Source organism: Xyrauchen texanus, chromosome 9 (genome assembly GCF_025860055.1).
Source record: "Xyrauchen texanus isolate HMW12.3.18 chromosome 9, RBS_HiC_50CHRs, whole genome shotgun sequence".
Taxonomy (NCBI): Eukaryota; Metazoa; Chordata; class Actinopteri; order Cypriniformes; family Catostomidae; genus Xyrauchen; species Xyrauchen texanus.
In genome coordinates this window covers 16,779,071-16,806,310 of record NC_068284.1, presented here as the reverse complement: position 1 = coordinate 16,806,310, position 27,240 = coordinate 16,779,071, and the positions used below count along the sequence as shown (strand labels likewise).

At 37.7% G+C, this 27,240-nt stretch overlaps 1 protein-coding gene across 1 annotated transcript; it reads right to left on the bottom strand.

Moving 5' to 3' along the window:
* Nucleotides 1–279: 279 nt before the first annotated feature.
* LOC127649594 (protein wntless homolog) lies at nucleotides 280–24,586 on the bottom strand. The gene is made up of 12 exons (XM_052134779.1): nucleotides 24,349–24,586; nucleotides 19,348–19,623; nucleotides 9,706–9,830; nucleotides 9,424–9,585; nucleotides 9,004–9,140; nucleotides 7,528–7,696; nucleotides 7,356–7,453; nucleotides 6,424–6,487; nucleotides 5,895–6,038; nucleotides 5,286–5,369; nucleotides 4,903–5,056; nucleotides 280–1,370 (listed from the first exon to the last, which is right to left on the bottom strand). Exons 1-12 carry the CDS (start codon nucleotides 24,452–24,454, stop codon nucleotides 1,261–1,263), a joined length of 1,629 nt encoding a protein of 542 aa, XP_051990739.1. The 5' UTR covers nucleotides 24,455–24,586; the 3' UTR covers nucleotides 280–1,260.
* Between the last annotated feature and the right edge of the window lie 2,654 nt (nucleotides 24,587–27,240).

Genomic DNA, 27,240 nt, shown 5'->3' with positions numbered 1-27,240 from the left:
CAGGGTTTGTTATATAATACAGATTCTTAGAGATCTAAACCAGCCATGAGTGTTTTCTCCTGTGGGGATAATACAGAGCAAACCCCCATTTTTGTGTCTGCAGTAATCCATTCTCATGAAATAGTCGAATCAAGATAAAGTATAAATATTTTACAACTGCATACAGACTAAAGTCTTAACTGGTGGTCACATGGCTAAATTGAGGATGCGAAGTAAACTTTGAAGAGTGATACAAATTATATTAATTAAAAAAAAAAATGTATATATGTATTTGCCTTCTTTGTCAAAGGTTTATTGTTTCCCCAATTTATTTCTACTGCACCACAACTCCACAGTACCATTCAAGTGTGTCACCAACCATACAGATCTAAGTTTTTATTTTTATTATTTTAAATTAGCATAAAAAGCATGAAAACAAAACTAGATTTCCACAAGTGATTCTATTGTAAAAATTTGAAAACTCAAAAAGATATACAACACAGTGATACAGTCCAATTGCTAAAGCATTTATACAGATGAAAATAAGCACTTTATAAAAAATATACCTCTACATTGTAACATAATTAATGTAGTGTTTGCTATGCATGCCGTAAGGATCCGAATGTATACATCACTTAAGTTATCTTTCCCCTTGTTCAGCGAGACCTTTGAACTCAGGCATTTGTGTTACAGGTTCCTTGTGTGTTTACATTGGGTAAGGACTGTTTAAGGAAGTCAGCTGAGTAAGGATCAACCGACATAAACATACATACCTATACGGTATGTTGACAAAGCCTTTCCTCTTCCTGTTTGGCAATTTCATTACAAAATACCCTCAACAAAGAAAGGGAAAAATTACAAAACACACTAACAGAAAATGATTACTTATTGCTGCATCATTTAAAAAAAATGGACCTTGTTTCCCTTTCCTCCCTGTTTTTAGAAGAACTTTTTATTGGTCCTTGGAAACACCAGTGTCTTTGCCAATCCATAGTGCAAGGTAAACTTCCCAATTTCTCCCTGCACCCACAAGATGGAGTGCAACTCCATTTTTTACAGCTTTGCACAAGCAGCTGGTACTACACGGAACCTTAGTGGAATAAAAAGTCGTTTAACAAGTTACGCCACTAATCAAACTGTAAAAGGGGGTTTAACATTTGCGAGGTCATGTTTGAAATGAGGGGGACCACACAGGGCACCAAAATGTATTGTTTGAACTTTTGAGACTCTAAAAAAAAGAAAGTCTAGCTCTTTTTGGACTCTTGTTGGTTGAGGGGACAGTTACTCTTGAGCTTCTTTGCCAGTCATTTTGTAGATCTCTGTAGGTCCGTCCACATGTGTGATGGTGGTGGTCAGCTGTATGTCCTCACCACTGTTTCCACCTTGATCACCTATATCGAAGAGAGGAATTTATATTAGGATCAGCACTCAAACACTAACAGGTCATTGTAATTGGGTAGGAACAGTTTGAAACAGATTTAGGGCTTTATTTTTGTGAGAGTTACGCACTTATCCAATTTTCAAAGTGCTGATTTTAAGCACAATTTTCGTTTCACTGCAAATGCAAGTAGGCGTGGGTGGGAGTGTTTGCACGTGTATGTAAATGAAGTGGCACAAAGCGTAATTTGCTATTTTCCTGAGAAATAGGAAATTGTGCCTTTGATGTTGGAGTTTTGAGATTCCACCAGCAGGTGGAAATAACAGGGTTTCTGCAGGTTTTATGAAGCTTAATTTAAGACCGTTTAAGATCTTTTTAAAAACAACTAAAGAAAATATAAGGAATCAGTTGAAGGGAACACAATACGTCAATATTTTTCTAAATCTAAATGTCTAGGGAGCACATGAAGAGTCATATTTATAGCAACACTTCAAAGTTTAAAAATGTAACTTTAAATAAATCGCCATTACTTTTTAACTCATTTTACAAAAAGTATCTGAAGGCTTGAATAACTCTGCTCTCAACCACCAGAATGTGGAAATAAATTTACTTTCTAATCAGACCCATTTTATCAGCTATATTCCTCTACAACAACGCTGGGTCACTTACTGACAGATAAAGCAGCACATACTGTATAATATACTGTATTTTATGATCTGTTGTATGCCATGTGGCCTAGTCTTTACTCTTCACTCTGCATTATGTTTTTATTTAGTACTGCCCTGAAGAAGGTATTTGACCTAACACATCCTCACATATATTCCACACAACAAAATAGTAACTGAATTTACACACATGATCCTGTTTAGAAGTTGGTTTCTAATGTGGTGTGTTGCTTTCTCGATGATCAATGACTGTTTGTGTAATAATTGTTCATGAGTCCCTGCTTTCTCCTGAGCAGTGAAGATGTCCACTTTTCTTAAGAAAAAAACCCAACTACAGTAAAATGATTTGGTCTCTCAGCATCTTCTGCACATTTGAATATCTTCAGTGGCTATATGATGAGATCCATCTTTTGACACTTAGGACAATTGAGGGACTGATACACAAGTATTACTGTACAAAAGGTGCAAACAATTATTGATGCTCAAGACGGCAAAACAAGGGGTGCAAACTTTTGAACAGTATGATTTGTGTAAATAAGAGTAACATTTGTGTTATGTAGCTTTGAAGGGCAGGACTACATAAAAAATTTACTTTTATATCTTATAGGCTTTTTGTATGCATCTGAAAGGGGTGTGGAAACTTATAAAAACAAAAGGGGTATGCAAACTTCTGCACTTAACTGTATAGGCTATATCGTTTGTGAAAATGTATATTTTAGATATTTTTTTTCATGATTTAACCACATTTTAGCTCTTTTTTTTTTTTTTAAATGTACAAATTCCATGTAGCCTATTCTATCCATATGATGTCATCTCGCATGTGTAATTATGAAATGCCTTTTCATGTCAGGTACACATTTAAACACAATATTCACAACACTGTAACCTAAAATTCTAAATAAAATCCCCACATCTGAATATATAAGTGCTTGTACTATGTAAAAAGTGCAGTGAAGCTGTCTAAATGTGACATTGTCTGATTTATCTCCGTGTTCGTGGGAAATTAACATTACAGAAAAACACTTGCAGCACGAAGAAATAGATCGGCTTCTTTCAGCTCGTTGTTGAAAACAAATGTTTTTATTGGTGCATTTCTACTTGCACTAACTGACAGGACGACAAAAAGCATGCAACAAGCGCATGACATCATTGCCATGGTAACCAGGTGCATTTCAGCAGATTTGCTGAAAGACTAGAATGAAAGTATCGTCAAATCAACGTGCGACACATCAACATTTCTTCTCTTCTCTGCAAACACCATAATAATAGTGAGAAGGAAAATTATTACCAGCTGAAACCGGGACATAATTACAATGTTTAGAGAATTGTCGGGGCACAGCTCTTAAAAATGTGACGTCTAGTTAACCTACTGAAATGCAACAAGATGAATGACCTTGTGAATTTAAGACTTGTTGCTCCGATTTAAAACCTTTTTAAGGCCAGAATTTGTGGAAGGGTGAATTAAGGAAACCGTGGAAAAGTCCATGTCAAAACTTTGACACATTAAAGTCCCTGACAATTTTAGCCGTTTTATGAAACAAATATTTATGAAATTTGTGTTCAACTATCTTTAGGTAATGGTTTATTTTTCAATTATGTTTATTTTTATAATTGTATTTATGATCTAATTTGTATTGTTATTTATTCACCTGTTGTTGAAGAGTGATTTTTAAGTCACTGCAAAAGGGGCCGGAGGTTTTAGAGGGTAAAATGCTTGGATTTGTTATGATTTTTTTGACCACTTCGTTATTTTGATTATATTTTCGTTTAGTTTGAAGTGTAATTTGGATTTATAAATATTTTTGGATACATTTTTTCCTGTTTCGATAAATTTATAAAAAATTTCAAAATCGACTGGTTTAAGTGAAGTGGGTTCCGATACAATCACCGTTAATACTAGCAATGATTTTTGTGTCAGTAAATTAAAATTATTAATAATAATTATATTCTTTATAATTTAATGGAGCCTACATCCATATCCTGAGGAAATTTGCCATGCATATAAAAAGGAGCATGTCACATTCAACAAGGACGCCGTTAACGCACAAAATTATTTAAGTCCATTTACACGAACAACTTCTGATGATGTGCTGTCTTTGTTTAAATCGCTGGTGCTTGAGGGAATGGACTATATAATAGGATGCAGACGGTGGAGGATAAGAACCTCAGAATTAAATTGCACTTGCCCCTATTAGTGCTTTACACACTTTGCCTTAACTTAGCGCACGCTTGCACACAAATACCAAAACTTCATGGCCATGCCCATTGACTTGTGCTTTTGACTTATGGCACAGTGCTTTTGACTTATGGCACAGCTCTAATGCGCGTAAAATAGGGCCCAATACATTTGCTATGTTGCCTGGAAAATGTTACTCATTTGGAGCCTCATCAAATCACACAGCAAGCCGATGACTGTTTACCACTTGACACCAAGTGCCTTCATACATCAAAACTCTTTTTCTACCCATAAAACAAAACACAAAGTAATATTTAAAGATCTTGCTCTGGAATGACTATTCAAATAAAAAAGACTGCCATTTGGGGACAGAAAAAAGTAAATATAGCTTCAAGGATGATGTCAAGATATAGATGGTTTTCATTACACCAGACCAAGTAGGAAATCTGGTCCAGATTAGAGACACCCACTGCTGCCAGAGGCCTAATAACCCATAGGAAAAAAATTAAACAAAAACAAGCCCCACCCTTTCCTGGCATGATGATCTCCAGTCTAAAGTATGCTTGTCTGTAAAACAAACGGAACTCCGGGACACTAACCATGTTGCCAAGTAGAAGTCTTTTACAAATTCGCATTACTGCAGGCACTGGTTTTTTTTTTTCATGCTAAGAACTCAAGTTTTTAAAAAAGAGACAAACTCTTACTGCTTGATTGCTCGTCCCCATAGCGTTTGTGAGATGGTGCATAGAGGAACATGAGTGCAAACACGTACAGGTTCCACATGCCATAAATGCCAGTGAAGAAGGCGCTGTTCACTTGAACCGTGTACCCACCCCAGTGCCAGTGTCCCTCATTCACCTATCAACATAAAACACATCAGCAAACACCATCATCTGAATCAACATAATCTAATCAGTTTATTACCTCTCAGAATCTTTTTTTCTTTTTTAATTATCATAAAAATGACATATGCTTTTCAGAGAGAAAGGAAGCTAGTAAACAAAACTGTAATATCAGTCTACACCTATAATTAAATATTAAGAATATGACGAAACAAGAAACAGATTTAGAGGAAACCAATCTATACCTGACTTATGATAAAGAAAATTACAGTCATGGCTGCACATGCCAGCGTGACCAACATCAGGAATTTAAAGCGGAAGATCAGGCCCTAAATGAGAGAGAATAAACATTCAAGAAAAATAATAATAATCTTTTAAGTTAAAGAGAAATTTAAAGATACAGAAATTAAAAACAGTACCATAAAATGCATAGAAACTCATTCATATTCAAGGTTCATATTAAGAAAGAAAACAGTAACACTTTACTATTCATTTACTTTAGCATTTATTCATCTTTGTTAAATGTTAGTTGATAAAATACTATTGTTCATTCTTAATTCATTTTAGTTCATAGTGTATTAATGTTAATAAATAAAACTTAAAATATATTACTATATGTTGATATTGACATTAAACAAGATTAATAAATGCTGCTCATTGTTAGCGCATGTTAATGTTGACAAATGGAACGTTATTGTAAAGTGTTACCAAGAAAATTTAAGACAATATTAACAGACACAAGACATGCTAAAGTGAATTTGAAAACTTTTGGATCCTAAACCAGAAAGCTGAGCAGTAAATTCACATGAGCATTCTAACAGCATCTAAGTTTTTCTTTAATTTTCAAACATTACCTCATAGTGCAGTCGACGAGCCTTTGTCATAGCAGGTAAAGATGACCTTTTCCCGCTGACATTTCTGAACACTTGGTAGACCATAAAGCACAGGAACAGGAAGTAGAGACATGCACAGATTCCTGCTACAATGATGAAGGCCATCTGCACCAGCCTCAGTCAAGGTGACAACTTTTAACACAATGCAAACTAGTAAACTACAGCAAAGAGCAATGCAGATGAGCAGGAGTTATTTAGTCAGAAATCAACATATGCAAGCATGAATTAAATATCAAGTAGATTAGCATTTCGTCTAGCAGCCTTTACTAGTTGCCTGTGTAAACACTTCAAAACTAAGTATACATAGCAAGAGAAGCTAATTAAAAGAAGAAATAAAAAAGAAAATAATTACATCAAGGCACTTGAATGTATTACATGACTGAAACTAGATAGGTAAAGTTTGTGACAAACTTTGTTGGCTTGAAAAAGTCTTTTCTTGACACCAATAAAACTCAGTCTATAACAGCAGCCCACATTTTCAAAAGGATACCGCCAGCTCTGTGCCGACATCTGATGCCCAGATACTGTAGAAAGGATTCTTCAGCTGCACTCCTCTATAGAGGAAATAAAAACAGTTCTATTCATTGAGAAGAACCCTGCAGCACCACTCAGGGCTCCAGACTTAGACTAAAATGGTTGCAAAAGCAACCAAAAATAATTGATTGCGACAATAATTTAAAATCCACTGGCGACTGTCGGATTGTGTAACCCTAACCCATTTCCTCAGATATCATAAAAATCAAGCTTTTGACACTTAGGACACAATAGAACTTTTTCACAGACTGTGATGATGCAATGTTTTCTTTTGCTGGGTAAGAGAAAATAATATTTTCTGTGGTCTTCCATTCACTGCTGTCAAAGTTTACCCTGCAAACTTTTACTTCAGTGTTCCAAAACCCAGAGTGTGAAAAAGGTCTATTGAGGGACTTGTACACAACTATTACACAAGGTACAAATTCATTGATGCTCAAGAAGACAAGAACTACAAAATGCATACTATACGTTATGTAAATATCTGTAATGTAGATTCTGAAGGGCAGTACTAATACAATTTTAAAAAATCTCATATTTATATAAAGTAGGAAAGGGGTGTGAACATTTATGGGACAAAAGGGAATGCAAACTTGCGTATCTTCTCAACTACATATTGTTTATTAAACCTCTGATTAATGGGTTATCAGCTGTCGTCCTTATCTTCTGATTTATATCTGTTTTCTGAACAATCTAAATCGAACCATTCTGAACAAAAACAGCCATTTGGCTCCTTAATGTTTCAGTTTAGGCCCAAGCCATATTTTTAGTCTGGAGCCCTGCCACTGCAAATGAAATGCAAAAGGAATGGAGAAGAGGACTGCTAACAAAAATGCAAAATAAAGACTTGTTCTCCATGCCAAGATTAAGGGTATCTCAACATCGGCTCACCTCTCACTCATATCAAAGATGAAGAGGCAGAAGGAGCCAAAAACAATGGGTCCAACCTGTTTCCAGTACACAGAGAAACGGTTTCTCTCCGTCTGGTCCTAAAAAAGAAAAACAACAAAATAAAGCACTAGAAACTAGGACATTGCTTAAAAAACTTAAAGGTTACTCCTACCATGAGGTGTTCACCACAGAAGATGATCCAAAAGGAAAGCAGCATGGCATAGAAAATACCCTGACGGATATCACCAAACAAAAGCATCCAAGTCCAGTCAAACCCTACTGAGAACCATTCCACTGGAATATTGATGAAGGTCATAGAGATTCCTAGAGCAAAGATAATCCTGAAAAAGGACAAAACCAGAGACATGATGGCCTCATCCTCATAATATCATAATTATCATAACTGCGAAAGGCTAAGGCTTTTGGATCACTCCAACACTTTATATCTGTGAAGATATAGGCCTAACAAAAACATGGAAAAAAAATCTGATTTGATCAGATTTGATTCAAGAAAGAAAGAAGGAAAGAAAAGAAGATAGGAAAAAAGAAGGAAAGAAAGATAGAAATGAAGGAAGGAAAAGAAAGAAAAAAAGGAGGAAGGAAAGAAAGAAAGTCAACAGGGAGCCCCCGTTACAAGTTCTTGGGCTTCTTCTACACGAGATTTAAAAAGGATTCCAATTTCCATGACGCTCCAGTGGAAAAGTATGCAAGTCAGCTCAAAAAAGCTTTTACAACATGAAAAAATAATCATCCTGTCTGCAAATCACACTGTTGAGAGCTTCCTGTCTATGGGGACCGCTAGTGCCAAGCTGAATTGTAGGATGCATGGCTGGAAGTGTCATTTCATTTGTAAAGAAGAAAGTGGAGAAAAACATTTCATTTTGCAAAAGAAATGGTTATAAAAATATGTCTTTAGTAAATATTGACTCCCATGACAAATACTGTCCCATTAAAACATTTTTTACAAGACAATGCAGTTTGTGTCATAAAAAAATTATTTATGACATCACTGCATAACTCGTTCTGCATGTTTGTGCTACAGACATAAATGATGCCTCAAATAGTGCAAGTGTGCTGTTACTTTTTTAAACAATTGAACAATTTTGTATTGTGGAAAGTAAAAACCAAAACACTAAATAAAGATATTAGGGGTGGGCATTTTGAGTAAATTTTTTGATTAATCTACTACTCGTACACATCCCTAATAGAAACCTTAGCCATCTCTAGGGAACAGAAAAACAGAGACATGGGGTGGGTGCTCAGTTGACTTGGGTCAGTAAGCAACAAGCTAGTAACCACACAGAACACGATAGCAACTGCATAGCAGCCCTTTGCAACCAATATGCAACAACCTGGCTACCACCCAAAACATTCTTGCAACGTGGCAGCAACCTTATCACTGGCAAGCAATTCGGAAAATGTAAAAATCTAGTTTATAAAATCTAGTTTATCTTGTATAACATAATTTGTTGCATGATACAACTTTATCCATCATGCTAGAAACTTTAACTGAATTCATAACATAGTACCTATGTGGCTCCTTAGCTTACATTTCCTCATTCCATTGACCAGATGGAAACCAGATAAATAGTCCCTTCAGTTGTTGTCCAGCGAAGTCTGATTTAATCGACATAAAAGTGACACTTACTTCTCCAGCAGGACTGGTGGTCTGGTCATTTGGGTGATTCTCTTCCAGTACCAGATCATGATGATGAGGATGCTGGGAGTGAGGAACGTCTTCATGGCAAACCAAACCTTTGTGAAGCCACCATTTTGATGAATGCTCTGAAAAGTTAAAAATTAAGAGGAACATTACAATGACAAACACTCTAATGACACTAAATGTGGATAGCTAAGAATATTGATAGTGAGTTAAATGAGTATAGCAAGCCAAACTACAGGTGATGCAGTACAGATGCCTTCAGCCAAGTGACATTTGCATAACCATTGTCTAGAAATGTATGCCAATTGTAACAAGCCAAGACTGGGCCAAAGAAACTGATTACGAGAGGTCAACAGCAAGTTTTTTTTAAATCAAATTCGCTTTCCATACAGTTTGAAGACTCACCACAAGTCTGATGTCTTTGATTTCTCCAATTCCAATGTTGACTTTTTTGCGTTCGTTGACAGGTAGTCTGATGTTGAGAAGATAGTACTTATGGGCCACACTACCAACCTCCATAAAGGGTAACAGGTCACAATCATAGTAGCGCCCCTCATTTTCAAATGCCTGGGTACAAAAAAGTTAAAGTAATAAAAGTGTTTAGTAGTTGCAAAATTATTTAAACTGATAGCTCACTCAAAAATGAAAATTCAGACACAGGCCTGAAATGTGTGATGCTATGTTCACCTTTGTTGTGGTGAAATTGCAGCTCAGTTTGCGATGCTCTATGGAATGGGCCATCTCGATCCACTCACTCAGAGGGTCATCCCTGTATGCCAAGCCAACGTCCATGGTGACCAAAGCTCCATCCCCTACAAACAAGACACTTGTAATTACCTTGATGTGGTATAAGAAAGGTACAATGCACAAAAAAACAGTACCAGTTTCTGATTTATAGCATAATCGCATCGAAATAATCAATATAAATGGATCATATTAAGAGCACTGTAATAACAGAACCACTTATTCTATCATAAGGCCATACCATTGGGTATTGAAATTAATGCCAGCTGGCTGAAGAACAGCAGTGGACTTTTATGGAGAATGCCAAACACATACATGTGCTATGACATAGCTCTTTTGTCATCGCAATGTGGGTAAAAATAGCACAGGGTAAAAGTAGTACAACGTAACCTATAAGTCATTCAATCTATGGACACCCCATTCAAATCAGGCATAACCTCACTCACAAAGTGTCCAAAAGGCATTTCTGTTTCCATTCAGCACTCCAGCAGATTATATGATCAATGCATACACTAACACAAAAAACAAGGACTGTAAGTGTTAAAGATCCCATTAAAAGTATTAATGATGATGTTCGTCTTTATTTCCTGTGTTGATGTATTTCCAATTGAAACAAGAAGATTGGGTAAAACATATAGTAACCTTTTTAACTAGCCAATACTGCAGTGGTATGATTCCGGAAGTAAAAATCCCATTCATTTTCTCCATGGAATAATATGGACTGATGGCTTAAAAGCATATACTACTGAGCAACAACCTCAGATCTCTTTTTAGTGATTAGAACTTAGACTTATTGTGTATAAAAAAAAATAAAAAATTGAGCCAATACTGGTGAAGAACTACACTACCGATGATTTGAAGGGAATATCCAAGAATCGCAGCAAACAAATCACAGCAAAAGAGCTGTGCAGCATCCGCCCACTCCCATGATGCATGGTGGATGACGTAATAGCGTCGGTCTCTTTACACTCTCAAACTACTGAATATTTATGTTTAATATATGGTTTCTATACTTAGAATAAACAAATTAAAATCAATAGGTTTACATTTTACCATTAATTTCATAATTAAAATTAAAGAGGTTAAGTAAACAATCTTAAACCTTTGTTTATTTGTCTGATTTTTAAATACTAAAAACTTGTAATGCTGTGATTCAATTTGAAACTGGTTGATCTAGTGCTTTAGCCATACAGGAAACAGACAGTGATACTGTAGCAGAAAATAGACATTAGCCCTCTGGAAAAACACCAATAAATAAACTGCTAATGAATAATCAGACAGGCCATCAGGCCTCATCACGGCCATGAACAGGTGACAGGCCAAGTTAAAGTCATGAACCATGATTTGCTACTTACTAGTCGGTTGCAGGTTGTATCAAAGGGAGGGACGTACTAATTTTAGGTGTTAAATTGGACAAAAATCTGTGTAGTGCAAGATGAGTTGTCAATATTTTTGGTGAAAAAAAAGTGCATTTTGTTAACTTAGGAGTATACTAGCATAAAGCTGCCATCAAAGCCAAGAGACAAAAACTAAAAGCCACAAAACTGAAACTTAGATTTCATGAGGTCTTTTAACAGCCATGTTTCAATTCGCTTTTAGAAAGCAGGAGGTAGACGAGAAAGGGGCCCTTGGTTTAGATCACTTTGCACAGCGTTGTGTGTTCCACTTCACCTCTCTAAAGAGATCCTTGTTGTGTTATGAAACAAGCTTGAGAGCACTAGAGAATTCCTGTACATGGAGGGCTGAGCTTTATGGGGGGAGGGGCAAAAGGAAAAGAAGTAGAGAGAGTGGCAGACATTATTAGTGCTGTCCTCTCTTCTCCAGTGTGTCTACAGTGGCCCCCACCTATAACTGGCTGTGCCAAAGAGCTTTGAATGTAAGCTTAGCACACACAAACATTCCACCCGGACGCAGCGCACATCACTCCGGCGACTAAGCCTTTTCAACAGCTGTGTTATTGCTGGAAACGCGCCAAATTATGCTGCTCGGGCCAGAAAGACTCCATTCAATGGAGAGCAAAGGTACTGGTGATCCTGGTGATAGTCATGTGATCAGAATAGCCTGAACTTTCACCATGTTCGAGATGTAGGTCTTATACAGGGATTCTGTATGAACATGCTCCTTTTGTCAAAAACAATGTGGCACCTGGGGGCCTGGGTGGCTCAGCAAGTAAAGACACCGACTACCACCCCTGGAGTTCATGAGTTTGAATCCCAGGGTGTGCTGAGGGACTCCAGACATATTTCCTAAGCAGCCAAATTGGCCAAGGTTGTTATGTAGGGTAGAGTCACATGGGGTAACCTCATGGTTGCCATAATGTGGTTCGCTCTCAGTGGGGCGCATTCCACAAGCTTATTACAATAAAGTTGCTGGAATTTTTGTCCATTCCTCCAGACAGAATTGGTGTAACGGAGTCAAGTTTGTAGGCCGCCTAGCTTGCACACGCTTTTTCATTTCTGCCCACAAATTTTATTTCGGATTGAGATCAGGGCTTTGTGATGGCCACGCCAATACCTTGACTTTGTTGTCCTTAAGCCATTTTGCCACAACTTTGACCCATTTGCAACAGAGCTTTAACTTCCTGGCTGATGTCTTGAGATGTTGCTTCAATATATCCACATAATTTTCCTTCCTCATGACACCATCAATTTGTGAAGTGCACCAGTCCCTCCTGCAGAAAAGCAACACCACAACATGATGTTGCCACCTTCATCCTTCACGGTTGGGGTGGTGTTCTTCAGCTTGCAAGCCTCACCCTTTTTCCACAAAACATAATGATGGTCATTATGAACAAAAAGTTAAATTCTTGTTTCAGTAGACCAGAGGGCATTTCTCCAAAAAGTAAGATCTTTGTCCCCATGTGCACTTGCAAACTTTAGTCTGGCTTTTTATGGTGGCTTTGGAGCTTCTCCCTTGCTGAGCAGCCTGTAAAGTTATGCCAATATAGGACTCATTTTACTGTGGATAAAGATACTTGTCTACATGTTTCCTCCAATATCTTCACAAGGTCCTCTGCTGTTGTTCTGGGATTGACTTGCACTTTTCGCACCAAACTATGTTCATCTCTAGGAGACAGAACATGTCTCCTTCCTGAGCGGTATGATGGCTGCGTGGTCTCATGGCATTTATACTTGCATACTAGACAAGTCATTTTATCTGTATAGTACCTTTCACAACACATTGTTTCAAAGCAGCTTTACAGAAGAGCAGGCATTAACAGACGATAAAACTGTAATGTCTATAATGTCTAGGAGTCATCATTTTGTAATTAGATAAAATACAATTGTGAATTGTGTTTAAAAATAATTAAATAATAATTGTATTTATAACCCCAGTGAGCAAGCTGAAGGCGACTGTAGCAAGGAACACAAAACTCCATAAGATGTTGATTAATGGGAGAAAAATAACCTTGGGAGAAACCAGACTCACTGTGGGGGCCAGTTCCCCTCTGGCTAACATCAAGAATATAATGCCAATATTACTTATGTATAGTGCAAGTCATGGTTTAAAATTATTAAACTAAGTAAGTGTTAAGGGACAGAGTTTATACTGTTAAACAGTACTACTGTTTGTACAGATGAACGTGGTACCTTCAGACATTTGGAAAATGCTCCAAAGGATGAACCAGACTTGTGGAGGTCTTGACATCATGGGAAAAATAAAAAGAAATGAGCCAAGCAAAGAGTTTGAAGGTAGGCCTTAAAATACATCCACAGGTACACCTCCAATTCAATACACCTTCTATCAGAAGCTAATTGTCTAATGGCTTGACAACATTTTCTGGAACTTTCCAAGCTCCTTAAAGGCACAGTTAACTTCTGACCCACTGGAATTGTAATATAGTCAATTTAAAGTGAAACAATCTGTTTGTAAACAATTAATGGAAATATTACTCATGTCATGCACAAAGTAGATGTCCTAAATGACTTGCCAAAACTATAGTTTGCTAATATTAAATCTGTTGAGTGGTTAAAATATTTGTTTATGACTTCAACTGTATATTTATCACACACATACATACATACACACAGTATACAGTACATATTGAGATATGGGCAATTTAGAATTTTCTGTAATGATGTTTAGGTATGTGTCAAATTGATGTCCACATTGATGGCCATACCCAGGGTTTCCCAGCAGAACATTGCCTAGAGCATCACACTCCCTCCACCGGCTTGTCATCTTCCCAAAGTGCATCCTGGTGCAATCACTTCCCCAGGTAAATGGCACACTCATTCAGGGCCGTTCACATGATGTAAAATAAATGAGACACCAGGCGACCTTCTTCCACTGCTCCAAGGTCCAGTTCCGACATTCACATGCCCATTGTAGGCATCTTAGGATGGTGGCCAGGGTTTATCATGGGCACCCTGACCAGTCTGCGGCTATGCAGCCCCATACGCAGTAGGGTGCGATGCACTGTGTGTTGACACGTTCATCCCGTAATCATCATTATAATTTTCTGTGACTTGTATTAGTAAAATTGCCTCCAAGTAGGATATTACATTTAAATTACTTGTTTTCCAAATGCTGAATCTTGAGTAAATGTTGAATGCCAGTTGAATCTCTAATATGACCTTATTATAAGAGTGTTGATACTCTGAGGTTTTGCTCAGAAAGCCAGATTCACAGAGAGAGAAACAGCTGGCAAAAGATCACAGAATTGTGGTAAACATCAAACATCTGGCTGAGGAGGATCCATGTCCAATGTTCCACATTCTGCTCCAAATCTTTTAACAGTACAAAGAGTTTCTTCAAGTAATGAATACACAAATAATTGTGCAAATGTCTCTGGTAAATTGGTTTATAATAAATTGAATGTGACAAAAGCTCACTCAAACATGTTGTTTTAACTGAAAAGGGTGTTTCTTTGTTTTTTTTGCTAGTTTCTGCACAAGCACTTGCTTTAGGGTGGGGAAGATTACCGAAGGACCCTGGTACCTTTCACACAAGCAGTTAATGTGTTAAGGAACCGAAAAGACGACTCCTACATTTCTCAAGACGTGAATAGCCAACTAACGCACATACCGATCACTTTCCCAGACTGCTCTAGCTCAACAATGGCTCTTCATTAGTGGCCAGTGTTATCCGCTTAATCCTTACTTTGAAAGAGAAGTGCCAGTGCCTCACCCTCCCACAGCCAGAAGAATTAAAATGGCAAAAGTGATATGCAGGTCCACACGGCTGGAACCCTTCAGGTTTACATGAAGACAAAGTAATTTAGCTTCAAAGCAAAATAAAATAAAGGGTAAACCTGATTTTAGAACAGAATGATGCTGGAAAGTAATAGTCCACTAAACTTAAAGCCTAGCGCACACTATAAGACTCAAGTTCGTCTCCTTTGATATTTTGTGTTGGTGACTTTTCTGCAACTAATCTGCGACGAGTAGTCTCAGATCGCACGATAAATGTTCATGTAGTGTATGTACACACTTCTGCGACTTGCCCAGACTAGTCACAGATGCTACAAGCAAACATCTGAGTTACAGTGAGGCACTTACAATGGAAGTGAATGGGGGCCATTCCATCAACATTATAATACAGTACATGCATTTTAAAAGAAGAATTAATGTAAGTGCTTTAATACAATTATTTGCTTCACATTTCAGCCTTTAAACCCTCCAAAAATTTGCCCTATTCACTTCCATTGCAAGTGCCTCACTGCAACCTCGATTTATGGTTTTTGAAAGAAAAGGGGAAACGACTCAAAATTATTTTTTATGGTAATAACATTATGCCACAAATGCTGTCAATTTAATTTAGTTTGTATTGAGCCCGGAATATTCCTTTGGAAAAATGGTGGGGAGGTTTGTGCTTTTTTAAATTTTTGTCATGCAGTAATCCACTGATGCAATGAGTGATGTAGGCCCTCATGAAATCAGAGAATCTTCCCTCGAATTTCAATCACAAAACTGCTCAAAAGAGACGACCAGGTCTACTTGTGACTGGTAGGGCTGAATCAATTAGTCAACGTTATCGACAATGGCGACAATAAAAAAAAAAAAAATTGTCCAATAGTTGTTTGATTTCATTTAACGCAACATGAGATCATTTGAAACTCTAATGATGATGGTTGAGAGCAGCACTGCAGTTCGCGCCTGATTGAGGAGAGGAAGAAAACACAGCTCACAGTCCAGATGCACTCAAAACTTTTCAAACAGCCTTATTGGTGAAGTAGATCTCAAGGTATGCAATTATAATAAATAAATACAAAATAAGTAAATACAGAAGTAGTGTCATTCTATTGTGAAATAAAGCAGAGCCACTTGTCTGTCAGAGCGTCTAAAAATGAAACACCCAACAGAAGAATATACCATTGATAAACAACCTCTGAGCTCACGGTAAGTCTGTCTTTAAAGGGTTATTAGTTATTGTTATAAATCAATTCTCCATATGGAAAAAATTTGAGATTTTCTAATTCTGGACCCAGACTTTTGCACTCTATTAAACCTTCCATCTTTAAATGGCCACCGGAAGAAACTGAAATGGCAATAAAACCATATGGCATAACTGAATTCCTTGTAGTACACACTATATGATTTTGACCACGATTCAGCCGTGAGACAAACTTCAGGAATCCTAAAGGATTTTCTTTCGACATAGGGCAAAATCGTCAATCTTACAACGTTCAGTGTGACATGTTCACTAAGGGCCGATTAATAGTCTTTACGATGATCTTTAGCCTCCGACGAAGGCTGTGTAAGAAATTTAGCATCACAGCCGTATAGTGTGACGGCTATTAGGATGGCCAGATGAGATAGTCAGCTCCTCTCTCGCACCCAAAAGAATCCTGCTCCGCATTTGCATCATAGCAACATTTGTGCCCAGTTATCACTCTACTCTTTCAGTATTTTTTTCTTGTTTTCATTCTCTAGAAAAATATTTAATAAATAAATAAGCTGAAAACACTTGGAGAAACACTTCAGCAATATGAAAGCATTATTCTCTGAATTAAATAAACACAGAGCTTACAAAACAAAAATAAAGAAATGATTGCATTGGCCAACGGTGCAATACAGAAGTGGAATCGAAAAATTATGTCATCGCAGCATTGGCGGAAATGTGCTTTGACTTTGCTAGACCTCAATTTGCATGAGGAAGTGCATCCCATTGTTTGATACTGAGCTGTGCACGCGGCGCCGCATTAAAAAATGAACGACTTGTGAGACAACATTGGCTATATTGTTAAAAATGTTCAGATACATTGCAAACATACAAAAACACGTAGTTTTTTAATATGGTTAAGTTTTTAATAGTAATAAAATAAATAAAAGAGGGGTTTCAAAAGAAAATTATAATCTGTTCAGTTAGATAAATCAAACATTTTAACAAATATTTTTGCTTGATTATTTTTACAAAGCTTTACCATCTTATAATTACATTGCCATTCTATCAAAAATAAATTTTCGATGTATTACAAGTTTATTTTCTGACCATTTCATCTTATGGATAATGAATCTCCCATTAATAGAAATAGAAGTTTGTTGCTTTTTATTACAAAGGTTCTTAAGACTTGTACATTTCCAAAAAAGCATTGAGGGCATACAAAAAAATAACAGAAAAAAATACAAATAAATTCAGGTTAATGAAAATTATGTAAATTTGCCTTATTCATGAAACACGAGCAGAACAAAATTGTGTGCAAATCGTTAGAAATACAATTATTGTGTAAATTGTAGCATTTATTTAAATGGTACCATGTTTCACTACTACTTTCTGCTGATTCAGATGATATTTTCTCTGGGCTGCCACATCGTGTTGCAGAATAGTACAATGGCGGGCACATCAGGTATAAACACCTCTAGAATTTAAGGTGGTGCACACACAGTCTGCGGTCTGGCGCCAAGCAAAAGCATAAACAAGGCTTTCGCTCTTGTATACTCTAACAGGGTCCGCAACTGACTACATCGAAGCATAATGAACTTGAAATATTTTTGAACAAGAACTCACTAAATAGAGATGAATGTGTGAAATGGATCAAACAAAAACCACATGGGATAATACAATAAACTTAATGGAATGACAAACAGGTATTTCTTTTTCTTTTTAGAACTGAAGGTGCCGGAATGATATTCTGGCCAAATTTAACCCATGTTTATGGGCATAGGCGGAAATCAAATGATACAAATACAAATGGGGCAACAACAAAAAAAACCTTGGTGTCCCCTTCAAAAATGTTGCATCCAACATTTGCATGAAATTTTCGCCCCCTCTTTATGGGACGTTTTAATCAAAATCAGCAGATTCATTTGGATACAATTACAGAAATCTATGTCATGTTTGTGCAGTATCCATAGGAAATTTGCGAGCGCAATATATTATCAGCCTATACATTTTTCAGGCCACAAGCCTTTTTATTTCCACAGTGAATCGTTGCTTGTGGTCGCTAATTATTACTGAAGGCTACCTCCCCAAACTGCATTCTTTCTCAACATCTTTAATTTTTGGTATTTGTGATCAGGCTGTCTCATTACACAGCCTGCGTAGGGCGCCAAATCCATAGGCTGGCACCATGTTACCCCAGGGGGCACCAGAAACTTCACTGGCTGCCCTTACTCGCATTTTACATGTTATTCAAGGACCCAGTAGCAGTCACAGAACATAGACTATTACTATCGCCTCGCGACTTTCGCACTGTGCCAAGCTAATCACATTCCACTAACAAATATTACTGTTTCGCTTCTATTCTACACCTGTAAGTCAAGTTCACTAATTGGGATGATTGGGACCATCGTCGTCCACGATGTGTATCGTAGAGTCTGACATGGTGATATCAATGCATTCATACAGTCTGACAAGCAACAATCTTGTTGTTTTTTTAATCCCCTTTTCTCCCCCATTTGCAATGCCCAATTCCCACTGCTTACTAGGTCCTCATGGTGGTGCGGTTACTCACCTCAATACAGGTGGCGGAGGACAAGTCTCAGTTCTCATTTCATCATCAGATCTCATGATGTATCACATCACGTGGCTCGCTGTGCATGACACTGCGGAGACTCACAGCATGTGGAGGCTTATGCTATTCTCCGCAATCCACGCACAATTTACCACGTGCCCCATTGAGAGGAAGAACCACTAAATCGCGGCCACCCCATCTGACTCTACCCTCCCTAGCATCCGGGCCAATTTGGTTGCTTAGGAGACCTGGCTGGAGTCACTCAGCATGCATACCCTGGATTCGAACTCGTGACTCCAGGGGTGGTAGTCAGCATCAATACTAGCTTAGCTACCCAGGCCCCTACAATAAATAGCGGGCTTAAGTCCTTATTGAGATCCCTCAGGCTCCAGCCACAACAGAGTGAAAACAGAGCATTCATCATTGTTAGTCCTCACACTGCATGTGAAAAATCCAATCTACTTTTGGGTGAATAGAATGGGAAATTCCTCCGAGTGTTCATGCGTCCCCTCCTACACTCTCAGGACAATAGCAATAGGCCAACTCCTGGGCTTATAAGCCATGTAGTGATCCCATTTTTGTGTTTTTGGTGGGGCTTTTTTTTTTTTTTACCACAAGTACTAAATAGACTGGAGAAGTAGGTGAAGGTTTGAGTAGTACTAAAACAATAACTTAATTCCATTACTCACCAATCTGGTTTTGCATTTTGAAGGCAATGTCAAACTGGAGGATAACCAGCATGAACTGGAACCAGGGACTCATCTCTCGGTTGGGTAAAGGAATGTGGACCGCAAACACAATGTTATTGGCCTCAATTCTCTTGGCCATGGCCTCATCAAAGTCTCTGAGCTTGCTGCACTGGTCGGGGCCCCAAGGCATGAACCACTTGGAGCCTTGATGGTGGGTCTTCACGACGTCCACACATTTGGTGGCCAGGTAGTGGACGGCTGTGGTGGGGCTTGGAGCTGCAGAGACAGATTTGATAGAACAATTCAAGAATAATCCATCAAATCACTAATAACTTGGCGCATTAGCTTACATATTTAACAAATTACTCCACAAGCAGGAGATAAAAAGTAAAATCACTCTTACACATTTTAACAGAAGTAGGAGAAAACCATATTTTGTGTCCATGAACAACTGTTACAACAGAACCAAAACAACAAAAAAAACATATATAAAATGCCTAAATTTCTTACTGAAACTCGAAACATGAACAGAACAATTGTGTCTAAACTGTTTGTAAAACCATTCTTATGAAAATTCAGTTCAATGAAATACAAGATTTACGGATTTTTGTTCGCTCATGTTTTTAGAAAAAGGCAAAAAATTTGGTTTGTTTACATAGTGAAGAACAAAGGCCTATAAAATGAACAAGACTCATAAATTGACTCTCTGTTACACCCTTACTATGAGGGGTCATTAGCATGAGAAAGTCAGGACATCCTTCATTGCTATTCAGGAATTGGTAGTCAAGTATGCGTTAATAGAACCCTTCTTGGGTCATTGAGGACAACTAAACTTTGTAAAAGACCAGGAAGTAAGAGATAATGTGAACCAGTCTATGGTTTGAGGACACTAGCTAGGCTAGTGATAGTCAAGCCAATGCATAAATCTCTATACTAAGAGGCAAACTATTCAGTGACAGCACCATTAAAAAATTTTAAGTTTTCACAATAGCTTAAAAGCTAATAGGAGGGTCTTAGGGCTGGGCAATATGGATAGAAAAATGTAATCTTAATATTCTTTGATTTTATTGACGATATTTTACATATCTCGATAATTATGGATTTGCTCTGAAATGGCATTAAACATGCTTTTATTTTTTTTAAATCAAAAGGAATCATATTTTTTAACCAAACAGCTTTGCAGCAAAGTAAATTAAAAATGTTTGATGCATGAAATATTTAAAAAATGAAGGCAAGTTTTCAACAGATCTTCACTAAATGAACATTTATACTAAAACATTTTCACAAGTTCACTCACTCTTTGGAGCCCAGTTAAATGTTATTATAATACAATACAACACTGAATTATTATTATATGGATTATTAGGAGTATAATATTTGTTTTGTACAATAATAATATTTTTTGTAGCATTTACTTTACCTTTTATACCTGGACCTTTTATTTTGACAGAACAATGAAAGCGTATGTGTATTTGTCAGTTCGCAGTGTTGCTCATTACAAATCTGTTTAAACTTCTGTGATATCGTGTCCCATTTATACATTTGTATAATAACTTGTAGCAGTTAAACATTTTTGGAATTGTACTACTTTGTGAATCTGTAGCACTTTGCTTTCACAATGCATGCTAACCACTTTTGAGCACTGAAAACAGGGTATCATCACAGAACACATCACCTGTTCTCTCTGAAGCACACACATGTATTCATTGGATAAAATCGCAGCCTTTTGTAGTTTAATAATCATACATAACAAAAAAAAGAGACTTTGATGTCATTTTGATTAATTGTGCAGCACAGGATCGTGAAATTCATCTCATGATGCACTCTTTTGGGAAACAGTGGCCAAATAAAAAGTACACAACAATCACTGAATATTCTTGATATTGCTAAATTTTAAAATGGCAGCAAAATCATTGCAATAATATCGTGAATATTCAATATATTGCCATGCCCTAGTTGGTCTATTGTGCCCTTCAAGTCGAGAATGACCCAGCAAAGTATTTACGAGTGGGAAAGTTGGAATTCTAGATGATACGCGAGTTTCCAAGTTGGTTCTTTGTAAGGGGCATGCCTACATGAAAGATGATGGAAACCAATGATTTTGCAAAGTTATTTTAACTTCTGTATTAATAATTTGTTAAATATGACAGTCAACCAATGACATTTGCAGTTTGTTTTAAGCAAATCAGTTAATAATTTGTTAGATACCATACATTAAATTTGCACTCAGTAATCTTTTTCTCATTAAAAAAAGATTTATTCCCAAAAACGCAAATGGTAATTTTGAAACGTATGTATAAATTCATGAGCACATTCATGAGATGAATACTCCTGTTATATCAGTAGCCTAACAAAAGCTGTTTTATTCAACATGGAGAGGGTTCCCTCATGGGGGCTGCCATGTTAAGGTCACGAGTAGTCAAATACTAATCCAAGTAACAGTCCTATGTTCAGACACTTTCACGCATGGATCAAATTAAGCATGCCTGAATGTGAATAGTGAATTTCTACAATGGAATTGGTAAGTGAAAAATATTGTTTTTGAATGATGCTGCATCCATGCCACTAGGTGTCAGTCTAAGACCATATAAACCAAAAATGCTAAGTGCACCCTAAATAAAACCTATACAACAATCAGCCACAACATTAATACCAATTGCCTAATATTGTGTAGGTCCCCCTCGTGCCTCCAAAACAGTGCCAACCCCCATCTCAGAATAACTTTCTGATATGATATTCTTCTCACCACAATTGTACATGATGGTTATCGGAGAACTGTATACTTTCTCGGTTCGAAACAGTCTGGCCATTCTCTGTTGACTTCGCTCATCAACAAGGCATTTCCGTCCGCAGAACTGCCACTCACTGGATGTGTTTTGTTTTTGGCACCATTCTGAGTAAACTCTTGAGACTGTTGTGTGTGAAAATCCCAGGAGGTCAGCAGTTACAGAAATACTCAAACCAGCCCGTCTGGCATCAACAATCATGCCACGGTCCAAATCACTGAGATCACATTTTCCCCATTCTGATGGTTGATGTGAACATTAACTGAAGCACCTGACCCATATCTGAATGATTTTATGCCCTGCTGCCACATGATTGGCTGATTAGATAATCTCATAGATGATTGTTGGTGCTAGATGGGCTGGTTTGAGTATTTCTGTAACTGCTGATCTCCTGGGATTTTCACACACAACAGTCTCAAGAGTTTACTCAGAATGGTGCCAAAAACAAAAAACTGTGGATGGAAATGCCTTTTTGATGAGAGAGGTCAACAGAGAATGGCCAGACTGGTTCGAACTGACAAAGTCTACGGTAACTCAGATAACCACTCTGTACATTTGTGGTGAGAAGAATAGCATCTCAGAATGCTTTTCTGAGATGCGGGTTGGCACTGTTTTGGAGGCACAAAATACACGATATTAGGCAGGTGGTTTTAATTTTGTGGCTGATCGTGTATGGCATGTACAAGTGATGCAGGTTTATTTACTTATGATTATTCACCAGTACAACAGGAAAAAGAGTTTTTACCGTCATTCATTGTGTATTTGTTTCATATTTTGTTTCCCAATTGAATTAATGTCATGTTGTAATAACAAACGCCCTACTCGCAGGTACGAGCTTCCCAGGTCCTCTTAAAGGTAGCATATAAACTGCTAGTCCATTTTGTGTTCTGTTCCAGTGAATACCACAAAAATACCACGCAAGCAAAAATAGCAATACTAAACTTCTCATAGTTCAATTATTCATTGACCCTCAATCCTGGGAACAAACACTCTTCAAATCTCTACCACAATATAATGGTCGCCTTTTGCCCTGGTGACCTCATGCCGTGTTTAAGATGTCCAATAAAGGGGGAGCAGCAAGCCTTTCTACTCAATTACCCTGGCTGCCACCGGCCACCGAGCAAACACAAAGGAATCCCACCTCATTAAATCAATCTCAGGCAAGAATGGCCAACACAAGCTAATTTATTACCAGTCATCCCATATTCTGGAGGAGAACAAGAAATGATTCCCTTCCTGCAAAATCATGAGGACCCCACAAGCATCAAGATGCTTTGCTTGTGTACATATAGTATAATACTCAAGGACAAGACGGAAGACCAACACTAATTATGGTATGTACTTCAGAATGGGGGGATATGGAGTAAGAGAGGGGAGGACAGAAGGATGAACAGGAGAGATAAGTTGAGAGGGAAGGCTGGCTCACAAGAGAGGGGGTGGGCTTGTTGTCTGTTCAGATGTAAAGATCAAAGACGAAAAGTTCTAGAGATGCACCTCATTTAACCCTTTATTGGCTTGTGTGAAGTGGACGGCCTGTTTTCAGTTCAATGTTTGATATCAAATAGCTTGATAATCAAAGTGCTTTTTACTTAAAATTAGCTAACAAAGCATATAATTAATTATATAGGATGAACAGCAATTAAAAATGGATAAAAGTAGGTTAAGTAACAAAAATATGTGTGGAAGACACATGGTAGGTTTAAAGATATTACAAGGGACAAAGATGTTCTTATGTTGTGCACGCGACACATACACAATCGCACAAATCACGACACTTGTATGTGACTGGCGTTGTTTATTTAGTGTATACGACACCGACCGATAAATAAACTCTTTCACGGTCAAATGGCTCAAACAGGTTTTAAAAAAATCTTTCTTTCCGTCTCGTTTCGACAGGACAAGAGCAGGGACTCGGGACAAGCCAGAGGCGCCCGAGCTAAAAACAAAACAATGTTGCGTCCATTCGATCGGCTCTAAACTTACAAATACAGGCGAAACCAGGAGCACAAAGACTGCAGTCGACGCAGTAAAAAAATAAGCGCCCATCTTTAACACTACTGTAACAATCAATCCCGAAACTTTTCACTCCATTACAGTGTTAAGCAAAACTGTTTTTCCCCTCTTTTCTTTTCTGAAAACCTAGTATTGCACAAAAGAACAAATGGCAACAAATTCCACCATCAAAGATCCTAAGCCGATTTTTAAAACTACTCACCAATCAGTCCACCGACCATAAAGGAAAACGCCTGGAATAAAAGAAGAATTACACCCACGATCACCAACTTTTTGGTGCTCATGTTCTCAATAATTGCTCCAGCCATTGTGAAAGTGTCTCTCCTTGCACTGCGATACGAATAAAATGGGAAGAGACGACGGTCAAGGCATCCAGGTGGACCAGTGCGCTGTCCGAGATTGAGAGCGCGACGCGGGCTGTAACTCAAACTCTAGTGAGCTGTCTGTGCAGCGCTCTTCGTAGGGAACAATAGGGGAAAGGGAGGGATTACATGAATGAACGTGACGTCACCGAGGGCTGAGAGTTCAGGTTTGCTGGGAGACTTTTTCCATATCTGCAAAACTTTAGCCATTTATTGGTCAAATGCAAAACACTAATGGTTTTAGTGCACATATTTTGCACATTCCAGAGCCATTTTTAACATTTGCTCACTCTTTGAATCGAAAACATAGCCTATAGTTTCTCTTTTACATTCTGTACAAATAATTATGTTTGCAATAACACAAATGTGGTGGTATATTCAAAAGATATTTAAAAAGTTTCTTTGAGTTTTTGCTTCAAGGGGCCAACCCAGTCATTTAATGTGATAGTTCACCCAAAAATGTAAATTCTCTCATAATTTACTCACCCTCATGCCATATTAGATTTGTATGACTTTCATCCTTCTGCTGAACACAAAGAGATATTTAGAAGAATATGTAAGCACTGTAGGTCCATACAATTCAATTGAATGGTGGCCAGAACTTTGAAGTTCCAAAAAGCAGATAAAGTCAGCATAAAAGTAATCCCTATGACTCCAGTGGTTTAATCCATGTCTTCTGAAGCGATCCAGTTGGTTTTGGGTGAGAACTGACCAAAATGTAACTCCTTTTTCACTGTACATCTTGTCATTGCAGTCTCTAGGCACAATCATGATTTCAAACTCGATCAAACTTCCTAGTTCTTGATGCTTGCGCAGAGCGCTAGATGACGTGTGGAGTGGTGGTGGCGTAGTGGGCTAAAGCACATAACTGGTAATCAGAAGGTTGCTGGTTCAATCCCCACAGCCACCACCATTGTGTCCTTGAGCAAGGCACTTAACTCCAGGTTGCTCTGGGGAGATTGTCCCTGTAATAAGTGCACTGTAAGTCGCTTTGGATAAAAGTGTCTGCCAAATGCATAAATGTAAATAACGCTATTGGAAGTGTAATCGTGCTTGCAATCATGATCGCCAAGGATGCTGTCAAGATGTACAGTACAAAAGGAGTTATATGTTGGTCTGTTCTCGCCCCAAAACTAACTGTATCCCTTCAGAAGACATGAGGTGCATCCCAAACTTCTGTTCTATTCTATGCCGTTTTGTACTGTAAATAGTGCGAGTAGTATATTAACACTGAAAATGTAGCAAAAAGAAGTGTACTTTAAGGACCCCGATGATGCACTTTTTAAACCGTCAAAACAGAGTGTGGAATGGTAGACACTTTATGGACTCAACGCGGCTTGCCGTACGTAGCGCAAGGGGCGGAGATAACTTGCTGCGCTGTTGGTCTGACAAAACAGTTGTAAATAATGAAGAATGTAGCAGCCAGCTAAACTTTAGTGATGACAACACCTTACAAATGTAAAATGTGAGTTGAATGCTTTACCATCACCCCAATCTGTATGAATATGTATGTTGTTTAAGATACAAGTGTTGAACTGAGGTTGGCTAACATGCTAAATTTAGTGGCAACACATTGCATGTGTGTTAAACGTCAATTCCGTCAGCTGTTAAATGGTGAATGTTTCTGTATAATCCAAAATAAAATTTTAAGTGTTCCATTTGATACAATATTACACATTGAAAATCCATACACTACATGGCTGTGTGCATAGTACATTTAGTAAGTGCATAGTATAGTGTGTTGTTTGGGACACAGTTATGGATTAAACCACTGGAGTCTGATGGATTAAACCACTGGAGTCTGATGGATTATTTTGATGCTAACTTTGTGCTTTTTGGAGCTTCAAAGACCTGATCACTAATCACTTGCTTTGTATGGACCAACATAGCTGAAATGTTCTTCTTAAAAAAATGTGTTTGTCTTCTGCGAAGAAAGAATGTCATACACATCTGGGATGGCATGAAGGTGAGGCAATGATGTGAGGCAGTGTGTGTACACAACCACCCTACCATGTTTCAAAATGAATGATTTTCGTTTCTCCACGAATGGTTACGGACTCCACCCTATTATCATAGATCCTACCTGAGCATCATTAAAAGTGAGCTAATGTTTGATTATTCTTTAACTTACTCTAACTCCTTTAATTATATTTTATCCGTTCAGATTAGGAAACTATGTCGCTTTGAGGTCCTCGCGTGTTTTTCTCTACACTGCGGGTCTCAAGATCACAAGCGGCCAGTATTGGATCATCAAACAGAGGTAATTGCTATATACCTAAGATCGGTCACATTCACGTTTACACAATCAAAAATACTTCAGTATAGCCCCCATGGAATTGCATACACTTGAATTTAACTTAACGTTTTCTTCAGTAGAAGTCACGGCCACTATTACAGATGTAAGTTGACCATCATAACTTCTCTTGTAATAGCTTTAGATTGGCCATGCGTGGTTTCCCTCGTACACTTATCTGGAGAAACATCAAATTAAAACAGAGGTAAGACAAACACTAATTTAGATTGGTCAAGCAGCATTTGCTGTTCTAAACGGAAATTCCCTTTTTGTCTTTGCAAACCAAGTACACTTGAATTGATGCCAAATATTAGTCGTCACTAATCTGACGCAGACTTGCGGTAACATACGAATCGTTTAATCTGCTTGGGTAAACATTTCAGAGTCAGTCAGAATAAAATCAAATGTTTACAATTTATTGACCAGGTAAATATAACAA